At 52.7% G+C, this 10,666-nt stretch overlaps 1 protein-coding gene across 11 annotated transcripts; it reads right to left on the reverse strand.

The window, feature by feature from the left end:
- Positions 1-123: 123 nt before the first annotated feature.
- Positions 124-7,992, reverse strand: ASB8 (ankyrin repeat and SOCS box containing 8). 11 transcript variants are annotated; one of them, XM_002723441.6, is made up of 4 exons: positions 7,939-7,992; positions 6,550-6,709; positions 2,704-2,808; positions 124-1,827 (listed from the first exon to the last, which is right to left on the reverse strand). In XM_002723441.6, the coding sequence occupies exons 2-4, from the start codon at positions 6,664-6,666 to the stop codon at positions 1,195-1,197; spliced, it is 855 nt and encodes a 284-aa protein (XP_002723487.1). In that variant the 5' UTR covers positions 6,667-6,709; positions 7,939-7,992; the 3' UTR covers positions 124-1,194. The 11 variants fall into 11 exon arrangements, with proteins under 11 accessions (XP_002723487.1, XP_089160959.1, XP_051706405.1 ...); XM_089304833.1 differs by having other exon boundaries at positions 2,353-2,808; XM_051850445.3 differs by having other exon boundaries at positions 6,550-7,156.
- Positions 7,993-10,666: the final 2,674 nt, after the last annotated feature.

The following is a 10,666-nucleotide window of genomic DNA, read 5'->3' on the forward strand; positions in this document are numbered from 1 at the left end:
TAAGAAGGAAGGGGAAGCCCAAGCCCTCTGTTCTCTCCATTAGTGTCCAGAATCACTGCTGCCCAGGAGCCAGGCCTAAGGAAAAGCCGTGGGAACACATAGTAACTGTAGAAATTACCAAACTTGCCTTTAGAACTATTTATTTCTTCTCTTTTTAAATGGGCAAAAAACATCAACGGCAAAGGACAAACAGACCACACTATTCCAAATTAGCTGTGTCAGCAGATCCCATTCAATTGGTTTTAAAAAAAAAAGTTTCTTCAAATTTGCATACAAGCATCTAAGATCAGTGATGATTGGATCCCCTTTAGGAACATGAAAAGGAGCAGTGTCAGTGGCTATGTGTTCACCCAAACCGGTGTTTGGGTAGGCGGGCCATCTCAACGCTCTCTATGCTCTTTTCTCATTCTCTGCAACTCTCACCCAGGTCAGAATTCCCAAACAAGACAAAGAACACCAGCTCTCAGCAGAGTGAGTTTTCCACAGGGAAAGAAGGTGACCAAGAGGGAGGGGTCCAGGTCACCCAACCCCTCTGCTGCCACGAGCACATGGAAACGCCGTGGCCACGCGTGCACAGTGGCTGCCAGGGAGCGAAGGCACTAGAAGCACTCAAGGGAAAGTTCTCAGCACTGCAGGGATTCTTAGGACTCCACAGACCCTGCTACCTGTCACGTGGCAAGCAGCGAGATCATCTTTCTGAAGTAACACAGCTGAACTCCCATGAGCCCTAGGCACACCCACAGCAAAGATGAGGGGAAGGCCCGTCCCCTCTGAGCGCCCCTTGACAAAGCACCGCTCTGCATCTGCACATCTTCATCCTGGAGGTGCAACTGCTTTGGGCTGGAATTGTGCTTTTCTGAAACTTCTGCCCAGATCCATAAAGAGCTTTCTGAAAGGGCTCTGCAGTATTAAATCATGCCCCCAAAGGAACCCACACACTCTTCACACTCTCCCTCTTCCCAGAGATTTAGCTGGGGAGAATGGGGGTTGGGGGGGGTGTTTCCCTCTTGTTTTGCAGGGGGCACTGTAAGAAGCCAAGTAAGCAATAAACGGAAAACAAGTGAGAGTTTTTTTGTTTGGTTGCTTGCTTTGGGTAGGGGAGGTGGTAGTTACTGTTGTGACGCCTTGCCTCGAAATCTATAAACGGCACAACAGAAACAAGTGCTGTTCTGCAGCTGCCTGGGATGCTCCCGGCTATTCTAGAAGCAGCAGGTACTCCTTCAAAGAAGCCGGCAGCGGAAGGCCCTTCACCGCCTCCGGCAGGTACTGGAGTCCCAGGCTACGGCGCACGGCGTAGCGAGAGAGTGTCTTTAGAGTTCCCGGGGCTGAGCACAGAATGGTCAGCTTTTCACACAGCTGCTGGTCTCTGGCCACCTCTCGCGGCATGGCACCATTCTTCCTCAGTTCAAAGTGCCCGACAGCCCTGTGGAGCAGCTCAAAGCAAGCGTCCTCTTTCTCTGTTCCAAGCCCCCTGACGAGCAGAGCCACGAGGCGGGAGATGGGTGTCTGACCCTTGAGGTTGATGACTCTCACCTCTGCGCCATAATCCAGCAGGATGCTGACGCTCTCCAGATTCCCCTTCATGGCCGCCCAGCTGAGTGGAGTGTCGTTGTTGTAGTCCAGGGCGTTCACAGAGGCCCCGCTCTCCAGGAGGGCCCGGACGCACTCAGCACTGTTCTTGAAGGCCGCCCAGTGGAGCGGGGTGTCTCTGTTGCCGTCCAGAGCATTGGGGTCTGCACCATACTCCAACAGCACTTCCACACAAGCCTCATCCTTCTCGGCCGCGTAGTGCAAGGCTGTTCGGTGGTAGCCATCCAGGGCATTCACCTGTGGAAAGGGAGGAGCTACGTCACAGTGGACAGGCGACTGGAGGAAGACAGTGGGACAGCAAAGAAGTGTGCGTGTACCCACCACGTGTGCTACACCACCCTCTCAGCCAGGGGCTGAGGAGCAAGCAGGAGAACCACCCAGACCAGCAGTGCTCTGCACGTGCACTCTCCTGCTGGCCAGCTCTCCATGGGCGTCTGCAGAGTGAGTCCCGTCTCTGTGCATTAGAATCTACCAGAGGAAGGCCTAATGCGGAAGGATGAAGTCTGAGCCCTTGTCACACAGAGCATGGCTGGAGTACTCCGCACAGAAAGAGTTCTGCATTACCTCACTGGTCCTAACTTGGAAGCCTGTTAACATCAACCAGAATGGAAACGAGGAGTCCAAAGCCTTGCCAGTTTGTGGGGCCTTCTCAATGTTCATAGCAAACGCACATTATGAGAAAATCATGCGTAATTTCAAAGTCTTTGCACCGAAATGAACTTAACTTCAAGGACTTTCTGGTTTCCTTACACTAAAACATACCATAGCGAGGGGAGGAAAACAGCACGAGTACCCCGCCCTTCGGACAGGGGTGCCCCAGGCAAGCTCCCAGCAGTGTCAGAGTCAGGTCTCATCCTTCAGATTTCATCAGTCAACGGGCAAGCAGAGGATTCAGTGCAAGTATAAAGTACTCCTAGAAGATAAGCTGGGGCCATCGACAGCTTAAATCCAAGAGAAGAGAGAAGGGCAGAGGGAGGAAGCCCCAGGATCGCTGGCTGCTCTGCATCTGTGCAGATTCTGCGCGGAGGTCACACTCAGGGTGGGAAGAGATGGAGGAAGACGGGGGAATTCTCAGGAATCAGTGACTCACTGGTGTGAGGGTCGGAACATTACCTCAGCCCCTTTCTCCAGGAGCAGCTCTGCACAGTCAGCGTCTGACACCATACAGGCACAGTGCAGGGGCCTCAGCGTGCCGTGGCTGCAGTTCACATCGGCTCCCTGCACGACAAGGGCGCTTTCGTCAGTGGGCTCCACTCTGGCTCACCCAGAAGTGAAGCAGGGTAAAGACAGTTCCAACCTGCTGGAAGTGTGAACCTGCTACTGGCTCCTGCTTTCCATTCCTACTAAGGGAACGATTCTATCATACCAAGTCCAAGCCAAGGGGACACTCTGAAGACGAAGCAAAGGAACCATCAACTCTTTCTCTACAAGGTAGCCAGCCAAAAAATCATACGGATATCACTCAATGAGTGAAAGAAACAAGAACCTTTTCTTTCTTTCGTTTTTTTTTTTTTTTTTTTTTTTGACAGGCAGAGTGGATAGTGAGAGAGAGAGAGACAGAGAGAAAGGTCTTCCTTTTGCCATTGGTTCACCCTCCAATGGCCGCCACGGCTGACGTGCTGCGGCTGGCGCACTACACTGATCCGAAGACAGGAGCCAGGTGCTTCTCCTGGTTTCCCATGGGGTGCAGGGCCCAAGCACTTGGGCCATCCTCCACTGCACTCCCGGGCCACAGCAGAGAGCTGGCCTGGAAGAGGGGCAACCGCGACAGAATCTGGCACCCCGACCGGGACTAGAACCCAGTGTGCCAGAGCTGCTAGGTGGAGGATTAGCCTATTGAGCCGTGGCGCTGGCCAGAGAACCTTTTCATCAGGCAGGAAACTCACTTTGTGCAGCCACCATGCTCTGAAAAAGTCAGGGAGTCAGAGGTCCAACCAACAGACAACCATCACTAACAGTAGGTCCTCTTAACATTATTTTCATGTGTAAACATTTTTCTTTTTTAAAAAGATTTATTTATTTTGTGAGGCAGAGTTACAGAGAGAGAGGGAGAGACAGAGACAGTGATCCACTGACTCACTCCTCAAATGGCCACAATGGCCAGAAAGCTGGGCCAATCTGAAGCCAGGAGCTAGAAGCTTCTTCTGGGTCTCCCACACAGATGCAGGGGTCCAAACACTTGGGCCATCTTTCACTGCTTTCCCCGGCCACAGCAGAGAGCTAGATCAGAAGAGGATTCGAACCAGCGCCCATACGGGATGCTGGCACCGCAGGCGGCAGCTTTACCCATTATGCCACAGCCTCCCCCCCCCCCCCCCTTTAAAATAGGTAAAATAGGTTAATTTGAAAGGCAACAGAGTCAGAGAGATACATTTCATCTACTGGTTTACTCTCCAAATGGCTCCAACAGCTAGGGCTGGGCCAGGCTGAAAAACAAAAGAGAGTAATAGAGAGACAGATCTTTCCACTGAGTCGCTCCCCAAAAGGCCACAATAGCCCGGGCTGGGCCAGGCTGAAGCCAGGACCTTTGAACTCCATCTGCCACCACTTGTGTGTCACGGGCCCGAGCACTTGGGCCATCTTCTGCTGCCTCTCCAGGCTCATTAGCAGGCAGCTAGATTGAAAGCAGGGCAGCTGAGACCTGACCTGGCATTCTGATACAGGTGCTGGCAGCCTAGGCGGAGGCTTGACCTGCTGTGCCACAACGCTGGCCCACTTACAAGCATTTCTAAAGCAGCCTCTTAACCTCAGCATTCTCTGTACCAGGCCCTGCTGGTCCTTCTATTCCCAGTCTGATGATGGGGGGAGACGGCAGTCAGACCTAAGGCCCTGAATGACTCAGCAGCAGAGCTGGAATTAGAAAGTGACAGTGTTTCTACGGCTGAGCCTTCTGACACCACTTCTGTGGGGAACAAGCCTACACTGCAGGACTCTGTCTTCTCTGGCTGCACCACATAACTGTGCAGCAGCTACAGCGCTCAGCCCTGGACTGCAAATGAGGAATAATGTGCAGAGTATGGTATCAAAGACCTTCTAGGATACTGGTCATATAACAATTACTGAACAGCAGAGGTTAGGTATCAGATATTCAGGATGTCTTCATCTATAATTACCATGCATTTCAGGGATTAACTTTGTCTTCCTGGAGTGCCTTTGTCTAACCCTGGAGTGCCTGGGTTCAAGTCACAGCTCTGCTCCTGATCCCAGCTTCCTAATACACCTGTACCGAAAATCCCTGGGAATGCCCTGGTAGGCACCAGATAATGACCCAAGTACTTAGGTCCCTGTACTGATCTGGGAGACCCAGACTGAGTTCTGGGCTCCTGGCTTCAGCTAACCCCAGCCCTAGCTACTGAGGTCATCTGGGGAATAAACCAGTGGATGGGAACACTATGCCTTTCAAATAAATCAAAATGAAATAAATTTTTTAAGAGACAGAGGACAAAGGAAATCTCACATGTAATTTTTTTTAATGATTTATTTATTTATTTGAAAGGCAGAGTTACAGAGAGAGAGAGAGAGAGAGAGAGAGAGAGAGAGAGAGAGAGGTCTTCCATCCACTGGTTTACTCCTCAAATGGCTGCATTGACCAGAGATGGGCTGATCTGAAGCCAGGAGCCAGGAGCTTCCTCCAAATCTCCAACGTGGGTTCAGGGTCCCAAATACTTGGGCCATCTTCTACTGCTTTCCCAGGCCATTAGCAGGGAGCTGAATTGGAAGTGGAGCAGCCAGGGCCCATATGGGATGCCAGCACCACAGGCAAAGGCTTAACCTACTACGCCACAGTACTGGTCCCCTCACATGTGATTTTAACACAGGAGTGAGCTCAGAGGGTCTGAAGCCACCTCGGCTTTGTTTGCCTCTTCCTCTCTTAGAAAGCAGGGCTGAGCTGGGCGGGTTCTACACGTACCACCTCCAGACAGATTTTATGGAAGGCATGAGATGACCGTCATCCAGAACATATTTCATGAAGAAAAATATCAGATGGTCAAAGCAAAAAGGAGAAGGGAAGCAAGGCAAACATAGGGAAAAATATATTTTGATGGTCATGTTGATAAGCATTTGAAAGCAATGGACACAGGGCAGCATTGTGGCATGGCGTAGTGGGTAAAGCCGCCGCCTGCAGTACCAGCATCCCATATGGGTGCCAGTTCGAGACTCAACGCCCCACTTCCGATCCAGTTCTCTGTTACGGCCTGGGAATGCAGTGGAAGTTACTCCAAGTCTTTGGGGCCCTGCACCTGTGTGGGAGACCCAGAAGAAGCTCTTGGCTTCGGATCGGCACAGCTCTGGCCATTGTGACCAACTGGGGAGTGACCCAGCAGACGGAGGATCTCTCTCTCTCTCTGCCTCTCCTTCTCTCTCTGTATAACTCTTTCAAATAAAGAAACAAATTTTTAAAAAGATCAATCTCTCTTTCATTCTCTCTTTAACTCTGCCTTTCAAATAAATAAATCTTTAAAGTAGTTCAAGGAAGATGGAATTAAAAAATAAGTTTATATTAAAAAATGGAGGGGCTGGCACTGTGGGGTAGCAGGTAAAGCTGTTGCCGGCAGTGCTGGCATCCCACTTTGGCACCAGTTCGAGTCCCAGCTGGTCCACTTCCTATCCAGCTCTCTGCTATGGCCTGGGAAAATAGTGGAAGATGCCCCAGTTCCTTGGGCCCCTGCACCCATGTGGGAGACCCAGAAGAAACTCCTGGCTCCTGGCTTCTGATTGGCCCAGCTCCAGCTGTTGCAGCCATTTGGGGAGTGAACGAGCAGATGGAAGACCTCTCTCTCTCTCTCTGCCTCTTTCTAACTCTGCCTTTCAAATAAGTAAATAAATCTTAAAAAAAAAAAAAAATGGAGACTCCCTGTGCTCTTGTGCTAGCGGAAGCTTTCAATCTGCAGTCTATTAGGGTTTACCAGTTTCCCGACTCTGCCTCCCAAAAGACTCTCCCCAGGGGATGGCACTCACCCCCCTGATCAGATCCTCCACGTTATCATGCGGGAAGGAACGGATGGCGGCGATGGTCCGGATCAGGCGCTCCGAGAGGGAGTACTTGCTCTGAATGCTCTGCATGATGTACCACATACTGGACTCACTGGGCCCCGAGTGTTCACATGCTCCACAGCACCTGAACAAAGAGGTCGCAGGGGCACACAGGGACACCGCTGAGCGCCTCCGCCCTTGGGAGGCCTTCCCCAGACCTGGAGATTTCAGATCTGGACGCAGAGCGGATGACAGGAGCTGACAGGACCCTGCTCAACTCTGACCCAGTCCACACGAGGACCCCTGAGGAGCTGTGTGGTTTCCAAACAAGACAAGGCTGCCGGCGCCAGAATACACTCCTTCCCTGTGGATCTCTGCAGTCTCTGCGCTCGGCTCCCCTCAGGTAACTGCAGCTCACTCATGCGCCCCTTTCCCCCCCCTGGGAGCTGGAAGCAGCGGGAAGGCCGGGGTCTGGCCAGCAGAGAACTCCAGAGTGCAGGTGTTTCACAAACACTGGCTTCTGCTAAGGGTATGGCAGCGAAGACAGGCAAAAAGGCTACGGGACAGCACATCCATGTTCATGATAAGGCATCTGTGAAATATTGTTAAATGTCTTCAGCAGAGAAAAGAGTGGGAATACTTGTGGCACATCCTAAGATAAGGAAGAAAGCAAAAAGTGGAGCTACTCTGAAATCATCTAAAGTTGTAAAAACAAAGCAAAGCTCAACAGCACTGAAGGAGCGTTTTGTTTCTAACGAGCGAGACTTAAAGCGAATTAAAAACTAACAATTGGCTATTCGCGACAACTAAGGAATAGATTTGGGCAAACGTATCTTAAAACGACAACATGACAGTAGGAAGCTGGAAAAAGAAACTAAATGCAATCGCGGAAAATGCGTTTTATGAGAAACACACTGATCTCGATTTTTCTGTTCTGCAGCAAAATCTACTCTTCCAGCTTGTTAAACACGTCTGCACAGGACCGAGTGTGACGGCAGGATAAGGCGCAGCTGGAGAGACCCCCTATGGGAGCAACCCGAGTTCTGCTGGAACGGAGACAGACATCCCGTACGCGGCGAGCCGTGGGTGGACACACGACGAGACCACCGACGCTCCAAGAAAGCCGCGACCCGCCCTCCGGGGCCTCGTCCCCCTGCTGCCCTTCGCTCCGGCCGCGAAGCCCAAAGCCTAGCGAAGGCGGGGGTGGGGGTGCCCGGCCACTTGGTGCACCTGCTCGGGAGGCTCCCGGCCCAAAACGCGTGGCGGCCTCGACGGTCCGCAGACCTCAAGCGGGAGTGGTGGACACGTTCTTGGGCGCGGAGCCTCGGGCTGGGGCCCGGCTGCAGACCCTCCCGTAACAAGGGCCGCACTCACCGGACCCGGGCCTAGGTGGTTCCCGACAGCCGCTTTCAAGCGTGACCCGGAAGTAGAAGTGTCACCAGCGACCCCTGTTTACGGGACTAGGCTGACTGGGACGTGCGCCTGCGCACTGGCAGTCGTGGGGAAATCTGCGGGCTGCGCCTGCGCAAAATCAATCCCGTGAGACTCCGGACCAGCGTCTCTGCGCAGGCGTGCTTGTGGCGGTCCGCGGCTGCGCGTGCGTGGTCCAAGGATGCGTGCTTCCGGCCTGTGGTGGCTGCGCCCGCCAGCCCTCTCCTCGGCGCTGGATCGCCATCGGAGGTGGTGCCTGGGTTATGGCCGGCCACCTCCGGGTGCTCCCGAACGCCGCTGTCTCCTGGGAGTCACCAGAGCCCTCCGGCGCCCACCCGCGCTCAGCCGGGGTCCGGGTGAGAAGAACGGAGCCGTGCGGCGAGGCGAGAGGACAGGCTTTTTAAATGGGTTCTCGCCGGTTGCCAATACTGGCACTTTTTTTTTTTTTTTAAATTAGCACTTGAAGGGGTCGGCGCCGTGGCGCACTAGGTTAATTCTCCGCCTGCGGCGCGGGCATCCCATATGGGCGCCGAGTTCTAGTCCCGGCTGCCCCTCTTCCACTCCAGCTCTCTGCTGTGGCCCGGGAGGGCAGTGGAGGATGGCCCAGGTGTTTGGGCTCCTGAACCTGCATGGGAGACCAGGAGGAAAAGCCTGGCACTTTAAAATCTGGGCCCCGCGCGGCCTCCGCGGCCAGTCTTGCAGACGTCGCAGCCCGGGAAGCGCTCTGCCGGGGCTCCACGCCGCGCCTTCCCGGAGGCCGCGCTGGCTGGATTCGGTGGCCGATGGGATTAGCCGAGGCGTGCTCCACACCAGACCTCTCAAGCTAGTCCAGGGTCTTTGTCCGCATTCTGCGAGTGGAAACTTAGTTTCTGTCATTGCTTGTGAACCAGGAGCTAGTATTAGGGCCCTAAAAACTTCCAGACTTCAGGGGCACTTGGCCTAGCCCCTGGTTTCAAGTCCAGCTCCAGTTCCCAGCTGTGGCTCCTGCTGATGGCTCGAGTGGGTGTGTCCCTGCCACCCACACGGGAGACCCCGGTGCTTCAGCCTTCACAGCATTTGAGGAGTGAATCCGTGGATGAGGTCTCTCTTTTTTCCCTGCTTCTTGAATAATTTAAGTGGAGAATGTGTTCTGGGAACCTAAAGTTCCAAGGCTTGAGGCAGAATTGTCAGAAACAGCATTTCAGGAGGCCACGAGTCCCCAGCAGGGGGTGCTCACCTGGCCCACCCTCGCTCTCAAAGTGGAGCACTAACTTCATCCAGCTGACCTACGAAGAGTGTGGTGATGGCCCTCGTCTTGTGAAATCGCGCTTTGGTGGGTGCACTGCTCTGAGAACCCACTACACAGCGGGAGGAGGTTGCCGCCTGTTACTCAGAGCTGAAAGAGCCACAGGGTCCAGCAGATGAAAGCCCTGTCCCTGAAGAGTGGGTCTGCCTTCTCCAAGGTTCCATGCCTTGGCAGCTCTTGGTCAAAGTCATGCCAGCGACAGTGGTAGAAGTGTGAGATCAGAGTCCTTTATTTTTTTCTTAAAGATTTACTGATTTATTTGAAAGTTAGGGGCAAGGAGGAGAGTCAGAGCTTCCATCCGCTTGTCCACTCCCCAAATGGCTGAACCAGCCAGGGCTGGGTGAAGCTGAAGACGGGAGCTTCTCTCTGATAACCCATGAGGGTGGCAGGGGCCCATGCATTTGGGCCATCTTCACTGCTTTCCCAGGCGCATTAGCAGGGAGCTGCACAGGAAATGGAGCAGCTGGGTCGGAAATGGGCACCGTATGGAATGCTGGTGCTGCAGCTTAAAGCGCTGCACCACAGTGTCACCGTACAGCTTCAGTTTTTAAGGAGACTTTATTATAAACATGTTAAAATATACGGAGAGACTAGAGAATCCTATGAGGAGCATCACCTGAGTTAATTACATGAACATCCTGCTAACTATTGTAAATATTTTTTTCTTTGTCTTGTCCAGTGATACTAATAATAAAAGCTTAAGCTCCCACAGCTTTGGGGAAAGTTTTTTCAGAGGTGGTTAGATTTGGCATCCTAGAACTTCCTAAACACGTGAGCTATTTCTTACTCATTTATTCAGTACTTCCTTGAGGAAAGATTTTTTTTCACCCTGTGTTTAATCATCTTTCAAATTTCTTGGTTGGCAAATGCTGAGGTATATAAATTATGTGAGGCTACCAGCCTCTTATGAATGTAAGAACAGTTGGAGTCTCCCAGGGAGTACTAAAGTGGGTGTCCATTTAGGTGTCTCAGAGACTTACTGCCCCACAGAAGCTGGTTTCAGAGCCACCCAGTTGCCCATTCATTAAAGTGTGACTCAGCACCTGCTTTATTCTACGATTTGTACTCAGCTGTTGGAAGAAGAGAGACAGAGACAGGCCCTGAGAAGCCCAGGCTGCGAGACAGATTGGAACACTATCAGCTGCAGGTGAATACCGGAACAAAGTTTCCATGAACGAAATCAGTGTTGTGTGCAGAGGCCAGGGGTGAGCCCAGGCTGAGCTTGGTCCAGGCTCCTGTCCTGTGCCACGAGGAATTCAAGGAAGAGATGTAGGGAAGGTCAGCAGGGAAGCAGGACTTGTGACCGGCAGAGGACAGCCAGAGGGAAAGGTTCAGAACCTTGCTTTTACGCTGTCGCTAGGCAAGTGGTTGGTGTCTGGAGCAGGT

This window comes from Oryctolagus cuniculus, chromosome 9, assembly GCF_051225735.1.
Source record: "Oryctolagus cuniculus isolate XC-2025 breed Fujian yellow rabbit chromosome 9, ASM5122573v1, whole genome shotgun sequence".
Lineage (NCBI taxonomy): Eukaryota > Metazoa > Chordata > Mammalia > Lagomorpha > Leporidae > Oryctolagus > Oryctolagus cuniculus.